We start from the raw sequence: 16,417 nt of genomic DNA, 5'->3' as shown, positions 1-16,417 counted from the left end.
TAATTCTGTCATGTATCTCAGATCAATCATGTTAGAAAGGCAATTCTACTACGAATCACTTTATCTTTTAGGGATGCAAATATCAGAATTGTAGTTCTTTAAGCAGAGACATAAAATAAACCTGACTTACAGCAGAATCCTAGAAAAGTACAAAGCTTTTATCCTGTAACTGAAAGCATTTAAAAGACAGAAACTGCTTATTCAGTCTTCTGAACACTCCTACTTGAATTTTTGCGTTAGCTTTCTTTCCTGTCTGCTGTGAATTTAATCTATTAATAATGAATTGTTCTTGATTTGTGGTTTTAGCTTGCTTTTGTGCCATCTTTTTGGTCTCTCCTCTCTGGCCTTCCTCTTGTCCCCTCTTCCCTCCTCCTATCGAGTCCTTAACAAAGAGCAGACACAGGAAAAGCAATGGATGTGCAATTATCACAGCCCAAAAGCAAGTGGGCTTGATGTACACGAATTCCTATGACATTTCTCTTTATTATTTTCCATAAAACCAGACATGGTATCTAGGTTCTATCAGTGCAATAAGCCTCACCAATGCTGACTTACAACTGCAGCTGGCTGCCCAAGTGTCCTGATTCAGCATTCCTACAGGTACAACAGCACCTGTGCAGTATTAAAAGTAATATAAGGACTCTGCTACTTCTATATTTTTAAGTGTTAATGTTGAGAAAGGTCTATGTTAAAGGACAGTACCATGTGTTATTAAAACTGAAAGAATTAACAAAAGCAAAGTTCAGTCCTCCAGTCTTACTTAGTGCTGTTCTTTAGGAAGAGCTCACCTTACATGGGGGTTCTTGCTGGCAGGTGGTATTACAAAGACTATCTGCACATGCTGGGGTTAATTTTGCTTTGTTTCCATGATCCTGAGCACTTCTTTCAGTTATACTTATGATAGTCAACACTGCCATTATGTCCCTGTAGACCATGCTCCTAAATATTCTCTCTGCAGAAAAAGCTTTGATAGAAGCTATATTCAAATTATTCCCCCTGTGCTTTGTGGGTTTTAACATTTGCCATGCCATTTCAGTTTACTGGTTTATGACACTACTCACCAAACACTGTGGACAAACAAATTAATATACCGTGGCTGCTTGGAACACAAGTGTTTGTGGGAGACATCACTGTGACTTAAATTGTCAGCATTTAAATTCTGTCCCAGTTCTGCATTTTCTGGCTTCCATAATGATTTCAGTGCTCTCTAAATTATGTTTTTTCTTCATGTTTATGGTGATGTTGTGTTTTTAATTATGAAAATTATCTGAAAAAATACTTCTGTATTAATTATCTCAGATCATGACTCAGAGTTAAACATCTTAAAAAGCTCTAAAAGTTTAAGGGACAGAGCAAATTAAATATTTGTTAAGTGTAAAAATACTTTGTCAAGCCTATAAGAAATACTGGCATGGCCAGGGCAGAATGAAGCATTCTTTTTTCCTTCCCACATTTCTCCACCCTACTCAACTGGTTTGGTTTGAGAATTTGATTGCTTCCCCCCACCATGAATTTCAAAGTAAAGACTTCAGTGTTCTTCTCCTATTAACATCACTTTCTTGTCCAAATCACATCATGGTTGCAGCCCAAGAATAGGAACAAATTGCATTGAAAGGACAATGAGGAATTACTGCGCTGGTCAGAACTGGAGCATCCTATTAAATAAGCCATACAGACAATGAATAATGTAGCTGTTCTGGGTGTTGTCAAAGAACTCTCATGCGATCCATGCTTCACCACATCTGTTCTTTTTCCATCCTCTCTATACACTGTTTTCTTCAACTGATACAAATACATCAGGACAGCAATCCCAAAGCCATGGCTTATGAATAATATCCCCCAAAAATTCTTCAGTTCATATCTACATTTAAATATATACCCATACATGCATACCTGTATATGTTTATAAATAAAAATTTTAACAAAATTACTACACATATTTTAGCCTATAAAATATTTATTGCTGTATCTTTGATTGATTTAAATGAAAGAAATGTATTTATTCAGATTTCCCATAATTAGTGAGCCCGAGGCACATCACATGTAGGTAACTCTTTCTGTCTATATAAAGAACTTAAAAGTTATACTTTAAATTTAAAACATGGGAAGCTACTTTCTCCTCTGTAGAGATGATAGTGGGGAGCAACATGATTAAAAAGTAGCCCTAGCAGAGTGAGCACAAATATGAGTAACTGAAAAGGGAGTAAGTGAATGCCAGCTTTGCGTAAGGATTATCAAGGAATTTTGAACCTATGTGTCTATTGGCAAGGGAGAAGTCCTAGCAGAAAGAAAAAATAAAACGGAAGAAAAGAAAGAAAAAAGGAAAGGAAAATTATTCATCTGGTTAAGCCTGGGAGGGAGGTGGAGAGTGTGGCCATTATTTCAGGGAAACAAGTTACATTGGGGAAGGAGGGTGGCTGGAACCACTCGGTAGCAAATGACCTGTCTGCAGTGAACACGCCCTCTCAGAGAGGTGCACAACCACCCTGAGTGCCTTTGCCATATTTCCCACACAAGGAATAACGGCAATTTTACCAGTAATTTTTATAACACAACAGTTATACCAAAGAAGAGGAAAAAAAAGTTGAGCAAAAGTGTAGTTAAACACATAAAAACTTTGGCAAGAATCCAGACATGCAGCACAGCACTGAGCAGGCTTTTTTCCCAGGTAATACAATAAAAATTTGTCCTGCTGCAACATTTAATTATCTGGAAAGATATAACCAATTCCAAACAGCTGAGGGAGGAACTATCTAGATTGTAAAAGAAAATAAAACAAAACCAAGGAGAAACCCAGCCCCCTACCTCACCTAGGCCTCTCTTAGGTGACTGCCTTCCTCTAACTCCCCCCTTCACTTCAAAAGAAAAAAATGCTACAGTGTCATATAATTTCCCCTCCTTTTCTCCCTTCAGACTTTGCACAAGGCAGGTTTGTGTTCTCTTGAAATTGTGGGGGTTTTTCTCCTTTGAGAAAACTAGCACCAGCAAATATTCTCAGCCCCTGCATGACTCATGTTGTAGGACCTTGGCTACCAGGTTTTGTTTAGATTTCTGTTTCCAAGCTGGAGAAGGAGGCCTTCTCTTCTTTTGGTCTCAAATTCTGGGAGGAGATTGGTTAACCACTGAAAGGCCTTATCTATTAAAAATTGGGGTGAACCTTAAGACAACAACTTGTTCTCCTGCGGACAGGTTCCTCTCACCTATCCATGAACTGATAATTTTGTTGTCTGTTACTTTGGAAAGTGACTCACCTGCTTTTTCACTTACTTGGTACGGAAGTTTATCAACTGGCAGTATAAAATGCTTTGTTTTTACCATTTAAACATAACTCTGGGAGGTAATTTAGTAACCCCATGGATCCCAAACAGACTTTAGGTTTTGTTATTTCTTGAGAAAACAAAAAACTGTAAGAAAAAGCAGTGTGACGAGCTAGGCTGAATGTCTTGCTAACATTTCTCCAAGCAAGGCAGACAAAAATTAAAGAAGCAGATGAGGAATCCTAACATGAAAATATCTTAGACCTTGATGAACTATCATCTTGAAAGATGAGTTACAAGAGCAGGAGGAATTAGGGATCTGCATATCTGCTGTCTCAGGAATATGGCAAAGGCAGCGATAGAATAAACTCATTTAATCCAGTAATTTGACACAGAATCAAAATGGGCTTCCATAGCCACACCTGGGTGTTAGAAGTACTCCACCCAGTTTTCTTCAATGAATATTCATGTCATAGAACTGAATCTTTGTGTGAAAGGCAGTGGCTGTGTTCAGGTAGCAAGTAGGTGTGAGAACTCTTATCTAGATGAAGAATCCTGAGAAACCTTTGGACAGGTACCTGGTTATAAATCTGAAAATATGACTAATCAACACCTGAATATAAGAGCAGAGACAGCATTAGAGCACACAGATGTGACTTAGAAAAAAAGATGTTGAAACCTAAGTATCTCACGTGGAATTTTAAAGTCTAGATTTTTGTGTTCGTTATTCCTAATGCAGAGGAAATATATAAATAATGAAGCAATACAAACTCTATTTTCATTCACTCATTTTACTATCAGCAGAGGCCAATCTAAATTTGAAATTGTTCTCTAGGGGAATAAATGCCTTTCAGTGTAACTATACAGAAGCCTATCAGCTTAACATGTGTTTGTCTTTAACTACATAATTTAAGGTCATTTGAGTTTGCCATAGCACAGGTAGGACCTTCATCCTTGGTATCAGTATTTTGTCCCCGCTGAAGATGCACGATTGCAAAACACACATTTCATCCATGATTTGGTTCTCAAATTGAATTATTATTTACCCAAAGATAATGAAATGAGCCAAACATTCAGGAAGTTGTTTCTTCATTCACAGTGAGAACACTGGCCATACTGTTTTATTAATAAGTCTAAATGATATAAAAACAGATAAAATCATGGCCACAGCTATCTACTTCATGCAGTGTAGGCTATATGACAGCTCAGACAATCCTCAATGTGAATCCACACAGACATTGTAGATATAAACAGGAATCTAAGAAAGCCATTCTCCCTTCACTTGCAAACAAACTCAAGTGAAATGCTCCAAATGCTCCTATTTAGCTTTGATTAGCAAAACTCGGAAATGTAACCACCGACGTAGTGCATTATTTGGGAAAAGGAATAAGCTGACTTTTAGAATCTAGAAATAGTGTATTTCATGGATCTGACATCTAGAAATTATTTCTGAGGAGTTCTTAATATTAAATAATGTGTTATCAAAAGTTTATTTGCCAAAATACCAGAGGAAAACCAGCTAATCTTCAATTTCATTAAACAAATGTTTTGCACATTAAATAGCAAAGGACTAGAAAAGTCAAGAATCAAACAGAATCACAAAATATTCTGAGTTAGAAGGGACTCACAAGGATAATCGAGTCCTACTTTTAAGTGAATGGCCTATAAGTGGATCAAACCCAAAAATGAAATATATACTCAAATTTACATGATTTTTTATTTCTCATAGATCCAGTTACCTCCAGTGAACTTAATAAACATACGCAATTTGTATTTTTATAGGAGCACTCTGAATCTCTCTTTCATTGTTACATAACTGACATTTTTGGTTGTTTCAATCAGAAGCTTACAATGAAGAAAATTATAGATTCCAGAAGGCCTTGCAAAGGAAAAGAAAGTGGAAATCTGTGCAGAACCAGAAGAATGTCTGAATCAACACCAGAAGTATTTGATGAGAAAGAAATATTGTTACAGAAGGAGACCTCTCTTTTCCTGAGAAAAGGATGGAGTGAAAAGAAGTATTTTTGCCATATAATTTGGGCAACACAACATTTACTCATTGAGTGAGACTATCAAGCAAGTCATCTTAAACAGGTGTTAATATCCTCATGTTTTACTATCACTTTGGAAGTCAAACAAAAAGAAAGATAAACAAAGTTGCACTTGAGCATTGAGAACAGTTGCTGTGAAGTACAGGAAGAGGCAAGATGAAGATTTGTTAAACAATCCTGGAAGAAGATGAAAAGGGAAAACCAGGGTACACTAAGATAGAAGTTTATTATAGACTGGCTTTTTGGGTGGAGAGAAGTTGTGTTTTTTGATCACACAAGGGAAGCATCCAAAAGGACAGAACCTGATGGTTTTAATTACTTCTTGAAATTAATTTTTTTTTCTGTTGAAAAATAAATACAAGAAGGAGACAGTCCAACAAGTTCTTGGAATACGCTGGGGACAGCTTTTTCTTTAGAAGGTAAAGAAAACCATTAAGGGAGTGGCTATTTTAGATCTTCTGCTGACTAGTAGGGCACGAACTGGCTGAGAGTGAAAGGCAATCTAGGTGAAAGTGAACACCATCATTTAATAGTCACTACCATAAATAAGGAAAGAAGCAAAATCAAATTACATTTTTTTGCCCAGAAAACAAAACTAAAGTTTTATGAGCTCCGAAGACTGATAAGCAAGATTTTGTAGGGAGAGTGTTTAATTAACAAAAGAATGTAGGAGAGCTTGTCTTAGTCATTGCTAGAGTCAGTTCTTAATTACACAAGGTAAAGGGAATAATATGAATTAGGCAAAAACAGAGGATAAAACAAATTAGTCTGGGTACATTATTCTGCAAGACTCTACTCAGTACATTTACCTTTGAAAAGCTTATGAACAGATTTCCATAGAAAGAACAGCAACAGAGAGGAGCCTGATGCAAACAGCTTATGTTTTCTAATCCACTGTTTTCTACCACTCTCCCACCAGAAATGCTGAGGGAAGGCAGGGCTTCCTTAAATCCCAATCCCCATAAACCATCTGTCATCAGCAGGTGACTGTGTTATTACACATATTAGGAGATTATCCCAATACAAAAGAAACTGCTGAATTCACACACACACACGAACACCCCCAGGCAATTTCCTTGATTTTTATAATTTATCTAACAATCAGACTTCTGCATTATACATCAAAGTATAAAATTATGTGGCCTAGTCTCACTCACTTTCAGAAGCTTCATTTAAAAGGCTTTAAACGTTCTTAGTAAAAATGGATTGATTCCAGGTTAGAGAAATGACACCCTAACAGTTTAATTTAGCTGTAAGTATGAACACATTTTTCCAAAAGAAGAACTAAATGCCAACTCAGAGCTTTCTAAGCAACAGCTGAACCCTCCTATTCTTTCCACTGAAAAATATCCAACATCTACTTGCTTTTCTAGAAGTCCCTGGAAGAAGCTAATACACAAAACAGCAATAGGGTGAACAGCAATTTTTTCTGTTGGGAAGCCAATTTCACAGCTAGCTCTACTACAATGCAATGTCATCCCAGCACAGTAAGTGTGCCATTTTGCTGTTGTGTGAAGAACTGAGATAATTTTGTAGGATGTTTCAACAGTACCAATAGAACTAAGATCCTGAATTAGACCAGAAGGGATATTTGGGATTTGTGTTATTTGTGTATTCAGTTAAAGACCACTGAGTTTTCCAAAAGCAGAAGTTAGTAGATGAGATTTGCTGGCTTGAGAAGACTGAAAAATAAATGTGTTTGTTTTAAAGACAGAATATTTTAAGACTTCATCAAATATATTCAGATGAATATTAGTTTCACAACCAAGAAGAAAGAAACTTTTTCAATTACTGGCCTGCTGAATACTTTTGTTAATGTGGAAAAATAGTATTTCTCTCTCCACGGAAACATTACAATAAAGACAAGAATGGCATTGCACAACTTTGTCTGCAATCTGAAATTAAGTTCTCACATTAGAACAGGAGTAATTAGCATTTTCCCTAGCTTGCTTCCATGCAGTAATAGCGCTGCCAAGCAAATGAGTAACACTACATGAGCTAAATGAACACTAGAAACAAATGTGTAGCCATTCCTCCTTCTCTGGGAAAAAAACTTACCAAGTGTCCTGGTTTAGGGCAAATTTGGGAGAAAAACAGTACGAGGTAAGTGGGGAACTGTAGAAATGTAGGTGTTGCTCCTTGATTATTTTGGCTTACATATGTTTTATGAACAAAAGGAAAAAGCCATATGGTTTGTGGGAGCATGTGGAAGATCTCCTCGAGCCATTTTCTTTTTTGTCTCTTCATGCCAGCTAAAGTCATTATGTACGTTCCTTATTTCCGTACATGTTATTAATTTGAAAATTTTCCAGCACTTCAAACACAGGCCTTTTAAAGGAAGATTACAATTATACCTTGTGTTAAATTCTGTTTTCAGAGTAGACACCTTCATGACATATGTATGTGTGTTTATCTACGTTTATATAAACACATATATTTAGTTTTCTCCTACCTTTCTAAGTGCTGCTGGTAGTGAGGCAGTAGACATTGATATCGCTGGGAGAGCGTAAGAGTGGGGGCAGATTACTGAGGGTGTTTGGTTCTCCTGAACAGTGCAGCGTCTGCCTGACACATCATAGTACCTGCAAGGAAAGGAAACATGGCTCAGTTAATGCATCCTAGCAAAAAAAAAATAAAGCCTGAGTCAGTGTTCGCTGTATTTCTGACAAAACACTAAGATGTTTTCTCCTGTTGCAGAGGTTCCAGGCTTCTGGTACTTGCAAAGTTTACTACTTTATTTTAGCTAAACTACTTGCTCCTCTTCTTAGACATTAATTCATCCCACCTGCTTTAGCTCTCTGAAACTAACTTGTCAGCTTTCTCCTGATAATGAAACAACCAAAATCCAAATACAACACTCAGCAGGATAACCACATCAGAGCCACAAGGCAGAAAAATTAGTCGTCTTATCTCCTGTCACTCCACCTCTTCAGAGACAGCAGATTACAACATTTGGAGTTTACAGCTCCACATTACATCACATGTTCGGTTCACTTTCCTTCCGGAAGCGGTCTCAGTAAAGGATCAATTGAATTCTTGGAACAAGTCACTTTTTGGGAAGAGGCTGTCCCAATAGACGTATACAATCTTTAAAGCAATACATTCATTTTAAGCAAGTCAGTCCTAAAACTTAAGGAACCTAATTTGGTTATTTTTTTTCCACAGTGGTAAATTTCAAATTCTGAATCCAAAGGATGTGAAAAAGTTCACTTAGTCTCCTCTCAAGAGAGAAATAAAATAGTAAAAACTGACCAAGTTATACAATCTCTTCCATTTCACTGTCTGAAAGTCGAAGTAGCAAGAATGCAGAATTCTCTGAAGACAGTTTTATTATAAGGTTGATAAATATAATAGTTTATATATTTTTGTCCTTTAGATGATTCAACAGTTGGTTAAAATGCAGCTTTTTAAAAATGGTATGTATTTTGATATTTTTACTTCAAAATTGGACTGAATTTTTCATAGGACAATTTAGGTTGGAATATACCCCAGGAGGTCTCTGGTCCAATGTCCTGCCTGAAGCAGGGTCAGCTATGGGAACACTCCAGGTTGCTCAGGACTTCACCCAACCAACTCTTGAAAATATGGAAGGGCGGAGAATCACAACCTCTCTGGACAACAGTGAAAATGTTTTCTCTTACATCTAATCTGGATCTCTCCTTTATCAACTTTTTGCTCTTGTCTTGTCTTCCCACCAGGTGAAAAGTCTGGGTTTATCTCTATTACCACCCAAAGCTGCCTCCTCTCCAAAACTGAACAAGCCCCAATTCTCCACCCTCTCTTCAAAGGGCAAGTGGAGCCTCACAGGCAACCACCTCACTGTCAACCGTCCAATGAACTCACCCCAGTTTGAAACACTGAGAGATCTCTAGGCAGAAAAAATACACTCATCAAATATTTTGCCTTTACAGAAAAAAATAAGTTTCAAAATGTTCTTTTCTGTTTTGTCCTCAAAATGTACATATTTTCCATTTTGGTTGGAACAAAACTACTTTTTTCCCACAGGCTTCTTTTCCAGACTCATCATACTGTCCCAAATCCAGCTCTGTTTGTACAGCTTTATTTGCAAATTCAGTTTTATAACTGACTTTCATATAGAGTTTTCAAAGAGTGAGTAAGTGAGCAGAAAAGCCTCAGGCATATTTATAAAGTGATTCAGTTTATTGCATAATTGTGGTGAAAATATTTTGACATTTTAACACATATCCCAATAAACATGTGCAATTATTTTGTTTATTTACCTATTTCTAAGGAAGAAACTGCATCACTCTTAATAGCTGGTTACCTTCCCCAGGACATAGCTGACTTTGAGCTGTCCATCTTGATTTTCACGTTCTACCTCCCCTGATAGAGCTTGCTTTTGGGGTGGTTCCACACACATTGCATGTGAAAAAATTCAAAAGTCACATTAAAAAGCTGGTCAGGTAGTGCTGAAAGATCCTGTGCCACCCTACCTACCCTGCCTATGGTCAACACTGCTGAAGGGAGTAACAGTAGGCTGGGGACTGTCAACCCTGTCACTCAGAGAAATGGAACAAGTGACATGATATGGGCAGGTGACCAGGAAGGTGTTTGGCTGAAGTCTGGATAAAAAGTCAGGGTGAGGAGGAGGAAAATAATGGCACACCAAGGGAAGTGGATGGAAGAGCTGTCAACTGTTGAGGTGACACTGACACTCTGCAAGAGGCCACCATTTGCCATGGTGCTGCTGGGCTGGGACAAGCATCTGCACCCCAAGTGATACACAGTGAACCTGTGTCAGAAAATAACACATTTTGGCCAAATGCCAAAACGAAGCCAGAGGAAGCTCTGGAAGCAAACACTTCCTAGGTAGGAAGACAGGATATTTCACCAGGATATCCTTTGTCCTGCTCCAGAAGGGGGCTGTGCTGGTCCCCAGGCAAGCCAGCAACATCCACCTGGGAGGCACCTGCTGGCTCCCTTCCACCAATGAAGGCTGGGCCTCCTTGGGGACGTCCTCACACCTTGTCCCACGTGCCCACTCCTGATGGCCATCAGCCCCTGAGACACCACTAGACCTCAGGGCACTGGCATGTCTGCGATGGAGTAGCCAGAAAGCTGCTGCTTTCAGAATGCAGTGAAGGAGCACTGATTCTTTCAGGCACTTTTTTTTTTAAAGGACACAATTTCACACCAAAAACCAGAGCTGACAGAAGCAGCCTGGGAGGTTTCAACCCAAAGATGTTGCACGGGAAAACAGCCAGCTCCAGATTTCCAAACAGGTGAGAAAAGGTGCTCTTTGAATTTCTTCACAGTTTGAAGTCTATCCTCCCAACAATCTGCTGACGAGCTGAGCTCACCAGAGCCTCCAAGTTTTACTTTATGGCACTGGGCAGTTTTCCAGGGAAACGCTGCAGTACGCTTCCCGCCCCAAGGCATGGGCACGCACACAAGCTCCTGAGGGCAAGATAGGGTGTGAGGGCACAGGGCTGCACCTCCTCTGCCCCAGCTGCCCAGCCAAATTCTCTCCTTCCAGCCCAGATGCAGAGTAACTCACCCCAATGCACAGCAGAGAAACTCACTGTGGGGCAAGGGCAGGTGGGGGGACAGTCACCATAGAGAAACTGAGGCACTGTCAACCCACACCCTTGCTTTTCTCACCCAGGCATGTTTGTGTAACCATTCCCACTTGCTCAGAGCCCTGAGGCTCTGGGGGGAGAAGGTGCTTGCAACACACTGAGCATGTTATGAAACCCTCCCCGACATTTTGCTCAGCAGTAACTACAACAGCCCCACGTTACCTCTGCCGTTTCCAGCACAAATCCAAACCATACCCCCCATACCCGCTACCACGAAGAAAATTAACTCTATGCCAGCCAAAACCAGCACACATATTTCATACAGCTATTAGTTACAGTAATAACTAATTTTACAGTGAAGCAAAGAGAAAGAGGGAGGCCTTGGAAATTATCAAGCTTTTGGAGGGAGCATGAGGCATGAAAAGGAGGAAGGAGAAGTTCTGTAGGTATATCCATCTTCTCTTTACCTGATTTACAGCAGAACTACCGACTGGAAAAGGAAACCACCAGATGGGACCCGACCTGGCAGTGCTCTCTCTATGCTGCGGACCACACAGTTTGGCCCCATCACTCTTACCTGTCCATGCCTTAATCCTTAGTAGCAACACAATGTTATCTTATTAACTATCTTAACATATTGACTTGAAATATAACAATTGCAAATAATTTTGAAGGGAAATAGCTTATAGATAAAAATATGTAAAGACAATGTAGGAGCAATGAGCAAACAACTCACTAACAAAAAGAAGAAGAGAGTGGGTTGCCATACATTTTAACCTAGCAATGCTTACTAAACTAGCATCCTCATAAATTTTACAGACATGGCTTCCCTCATAATCCATCATATTCAGCCCTGCAATCCATCTCCCATCTGCTGTTTTTCTGCAGTCTGTATCCAGTATATTGTTCTTGCCTATTAATTCCCACTTTTCAATCAACACAGTATGAGATCATTTTTTAAGAGAGAGCATGCATGAGCAAGAGCAACTTGATTACAATGGAAAGATATTTTTTTTGTTTGTTTATTCAGATCCTCTACCCAGTCTTCCCCCTCCCACACCATATCAGGACTAGAATTTTTCCCTGGGAGCAGCAAATATCAATTTGATCAGCAAAATGACTGACTACAAAACACAGAACCATATGAAGAGCAGTAAGGGGCATTTCTCTGGTTCATCCACCACCTCAGTGCTCATGACTATGACAGATGCACCTATGCCAACAAATAATTTACCTCCCTGCTTCATTCCCTGGTCCTGGTGCCCTTGTCAGCCGTACCACACATGCAGCACCGTGTGCTTGGACTCTCTTCTGCGGGAGACCGACTGCTTCTCTCTGAGGAAAAGCCAAGGCTTTTCCAGCTCTGTGGACAGACTGCCCTGAGGATGTCACAGCAAGGATAGGACTGGACCAATAGTGGCTTCTCCTGCCCTCCACCATCCCAACCAGCCTCTTGTCCTCAGACAGCCTCTGTGTGCCCCACACCCCACAGCATGCAGCATACTTTTGGCATAATGCTATGAAAACACCAGTCTTGCAGGCAGTAAAGCAACCTTCACATTACTTCAAACACTTTGAACTGAAGCCACAAAAATATAATTACGATCTTAGAGCCATGGGGGCATCGGACCCAGGTCAAATGTTAGGCAGCACAAACACAAACAGTTCGCTCCAGAGACAAAAGAGGAGCGGATGCATCCATAAGGATCACTCCTTGGGGCAGATCCTTTAGCCGTGTAGGCTGTTTTAAACAAGGGTTTTTTAATTGTGCATTATTTGAGTTGCTGTCGTTACAGCCTTAATATATTTTGAGCATTTCAAACAGCTTGCTCTGGGCTGAAGTTTTCCATACAAAGCTACTGCTTGTTATTCTTTCTGTCATCTTTTCCACAGAACCAGTATGTGGACTCCCTGAACAGTCTGCAGCAAGCTACTTACCACATCTATATCATCTCTTCCCACTGCCTCAGCAATCCCATTTCTGTGTCCCTGGTCATAGAACAGAAGAGCCAACTTCAGCTCTGTTATACAAAATGGTTGCTATGCCGGGACACCTCTTGCACACACCTACCTACTCACACAGAGTTTCAAGGGGTGGAAATCTGGAGCAGACACACGTCTTTGAACAGACATATGCTTGGGGGACATGTACTGCATGTCCTTCTGTTGTGGGAGTGACAGGATGTGTGTGTGTGATTTTCATATGGAAACTGAGCATTTCAAACTTCTCCCAGGCCTTGGGACTGATGAATGGCTCAGAGCTCCTCCTTGGGCATGGCACTGAGAAGTGGCGGGGAGGCACATACCCTCTTCTGCCAGCACCCTGCCATCTAATGGCCAGGCTTCAGATTCACAGGTGAATTGAGTTTTACCTTTCTGCCTCCACTGTTCTAGATCCTAGAGATAGAAAAGTCTGTTTAAACTACCTTAGGTCACATCTTGTCAGCACAGAAGCATTCCTACTGGCTTACTTCAAGGTGTTTTCTCATATGTCTTAATAACAGGGTTAATACCTCACCTAAAAGTACCCTTTGTTATAGTTACTCCACTCTGCCTTACTAATTCAGCCTAAATCATTCCTTCCTTTGTTTGGCAAATTCACACCATTTAAATACTCGCACACCTGTATCTCTCACTCACAACCATTATTTAGCATCATCTTCCCATTCTGTAAAGGAATTCCCATGTTCTCCTCTCTGTTTCCTTCTGACAAGACCTCTCCAGCAAAGATGTGTCCAGAGCTGCACTCAATGTCCCTGCTCGACTCACACAAAACCACAAAGAGCAGGTCTGCTGCCTCGTTGCTTTGTTCCACGATATATTTGCTCACACAAAGACTGCACAGAGCTCTTCTGAGCCACTCTCACACCACAAACTTGTCGTACTTGTTGTCCACTTCCATTCCTACGTGTATTTGTTTTTTCTTTCTACCGCCTTCCCAGTACAATATATTAATTTCAGGTTATTAAATGTATTTGTTTGCATTTGGCAGTTTGTTGAAGCTCTGAGCAAGTTCATCATGAGATGAAATGGTTCCAAGCTTCTGGCTTTCCTGCACTTCAAACAGCATGCAGCTGGAAATGCTACAGTCATTAGGCCTTCAAAACATGTTTTTCTGAGTGCTAACACAGACACAGTGCTGCTCTGCCAAGTCTTTAATACACTGAATTCAAGCAGCTTCTGGTTTCTTATTCCAACTGATCTTCTTCCGTTTTACAAAATCAAAAAGCCCCTCTGTCATAGAAATTACTGCAATTATTAAATACATTTAAACTTTTTTAGCACCTCCATTAACTAGGAAAAAAATCCAGTAAAGATGCTTCAGAAAGATGGATTATAAAACCCAACTACAAAGTTGAATTATAAGGTTATCTGCTAAATAATCTGGAAATTTAATGAATGATGTAGTTAGCTGCCCAGAAATCTGTCATTATATAACTCGCTAAAATATTAATGAATAGTAGCATAGAGTTTTACCCATACCAGGCTTCTGCCAGATGCTCATTCACCCTTTCACTATTTTGCTTCCTGATGTTCTCAACTATGGAATTAACTGTAATAGACTTAATTTTGTATCTTGCTGTCTTAAGTATCTTTGTATCTTAAGTATCTTCACAGCAACTCACTTTTTATATCTACAAACCAGGTTACTATCATTCTGTATTGATGCTCCTATGAGGAGATACATCACAAACTTCAGTTAATACCTACCACAAACAATCACTCCCCTCTAGTTGTATTTCCAGCCCTCACTTGCACAGGAAAAATCACAATTTAACAACAAACAAAACTTTAGTTTGGTACAAAATAACTGGAACATGTACCGATCCACTTTCTAAAACCTCATTTCAAAGGAGAAATATATTTTGTCATTTCATCACTCCGAGACTATTCAAATTACTGAAGCTCATTTTTTATTCTGTAATTTGAAGACCATTAACAAATTTTGTCAGTTACTACTTTTTGTGAAACTGAACTCCCTGTGCTGATAGTGATGTTTAAAAAAAATCCCAAAACTTAGTACAACATTAATATAAGATGTATTCCCTTAAGTAGTTTTTTTTCCCTTTTTTTGGTCTTTTTTTTTAATTCATCAGAAAAGCTCGTTATTATCATCCAGCCACTGGGTGGCACCTCTACATAGATGCCAGGTGTGCCTCAACAAACCCATGATGCCTTCAATAATACTCCATTCCTCCCACAGCCAAGTGTTGACATTACATCAGCTTCATGTACATAGCCATGTTTGGGAGACAGCTAAAGTTGGTTACTAAAAATTTGCTTTGTAAAATATTCCTGGAATTTTCTGCTGCAATTTTTCAACTCCTAACTTTTGGGAAAAAATGAATCTGTACAGAGAAACCTGTCAAGGGAAACCTGATTCCTTGGATATGTGTAAGTATGGGCAACTTTTGATAGCCTATGAAATTGTTTTGACAGTTGTGCCAGAGAAAATATATAATGAAATTTGTTGCTTTGTAGTAATATAAAACAAATCATGTCTAATATTACAGTAGCATCCAGCAAGCCCAAGAAAAGTTAAATTCCAGTTTTGGTGGGCAATGAACTAATAATATCCCTGCCCCTAGGTCAATTGTAACTATGCTGCACTGGACTATCTCAATGAAAAGCTCATCTTGATATTTATACTCTGGCCTAGCTTTAAAGCATTGTATAAACAATAATCATCACATTGAGTTACCTAACACAGGTAATATCTCATTTTATATAGTAAGAAGCTCAAAGAACCAGATGAAGCAGTTTGACTGAGGAGACAAAAAGCCAGCATCACTCATTTCTTTAAACACATGATGCTTGTCTTCTTTGTTCATATTGACTCACCATGACTTAAGGAACAGAAACATCACGTTACTGCATCATTTTCCTACTTTCTGTAGCTACATTGGGAGATACAGAAGGGTGTTTACAAATTCAGGGACATGAAAATGCTTTTGAACATCCAGACTCACACTGGCAGCATTTCCCCACCTGCTCTTTTATGTGAGTTTAAGCATTGTGGTTCAAAGTGATAGTTGAAAAAAAATCAGCAAGGTCTGTGCTCTTTAAAGTTTATTTTGAGTATGTTGTAATCTGCCTTGGACTAAAGTTCCACTTTAGTGGAAACAAAATGGAACTTAGAATAAGTCCAATTCATCTGCGCAACTCTAAATACAGTGCAATTCCAGCAACAAGTAGGAAAGTCTTTAATTCTTGGGAAGAACGTTTCTGCCCACAAGAAGGGATAAAACAGGTTTGCATACACCAAAATAAGGCTCTCAAGTTCCCACTGTCCAAAGGCAGGAAAGGCTGTGCCAGATGGGCACAGAGGCAGCAGGGAGGGAGGGATGCACTGTTACACACACCTGAGTGCTACGTCTCGTGCTGGGGACACACCTGCCACAGGGAAATGAATGACCACAGCTCCAGGCTGCGGCTGGGGACTGCAGCTCACAGGAAGGGCCCCTTCAGCACGAGATCCCAGAAGATCCCATGGCCTTTCAGCAGCCTAATGCCCTCCACTACACCCATTGGGCCAGTGAGGAGACCCTGTGTATGTTCCTGAGCCCAG

General features: G+C 39.6%; 1 protein-coding gene across 1 annotated transcript in view; it reads right to left on the bottom strand.

Annotated features, from left to right (window-relative positions):
- Nucleotides 1-16,417, bottom strand: part of CRYBG1 (crystallin beta-gamma domain containing 1) — a 95,264-nt gene that overhangs the window by 55,681 nt on the left and 23,166 nt on the right. The window contains exon 2 of the mRNA XM_030945402.1: nt 7,761-7,890. Within this exon, the coding sequence (XP_030801262.1) occupies nt 7,761-7,890 (130 nt within the window). The remainder of the gene's footprint in view (nt 1-7,760; nt 7,891-16,417) is intronic.

This window comes from Camarhynchus parvulus, chromosome 3, assembly GCF_901933205.1.
Source record: "Camarhynchus parvulus chromosome 3, STF_HiC, whole genome shotgun sequence".
Classification (NCBI taxonomy): domain Eukaryota; kingdom Metazoa; phylum Chordata; class Aves; order Passeriformes; family Thraupidae; genus Camarhynchus; species Camarhynchus parvulus.
This window is presented reverse-complemented; position numbering and strand designations above follow the sequence as displayed.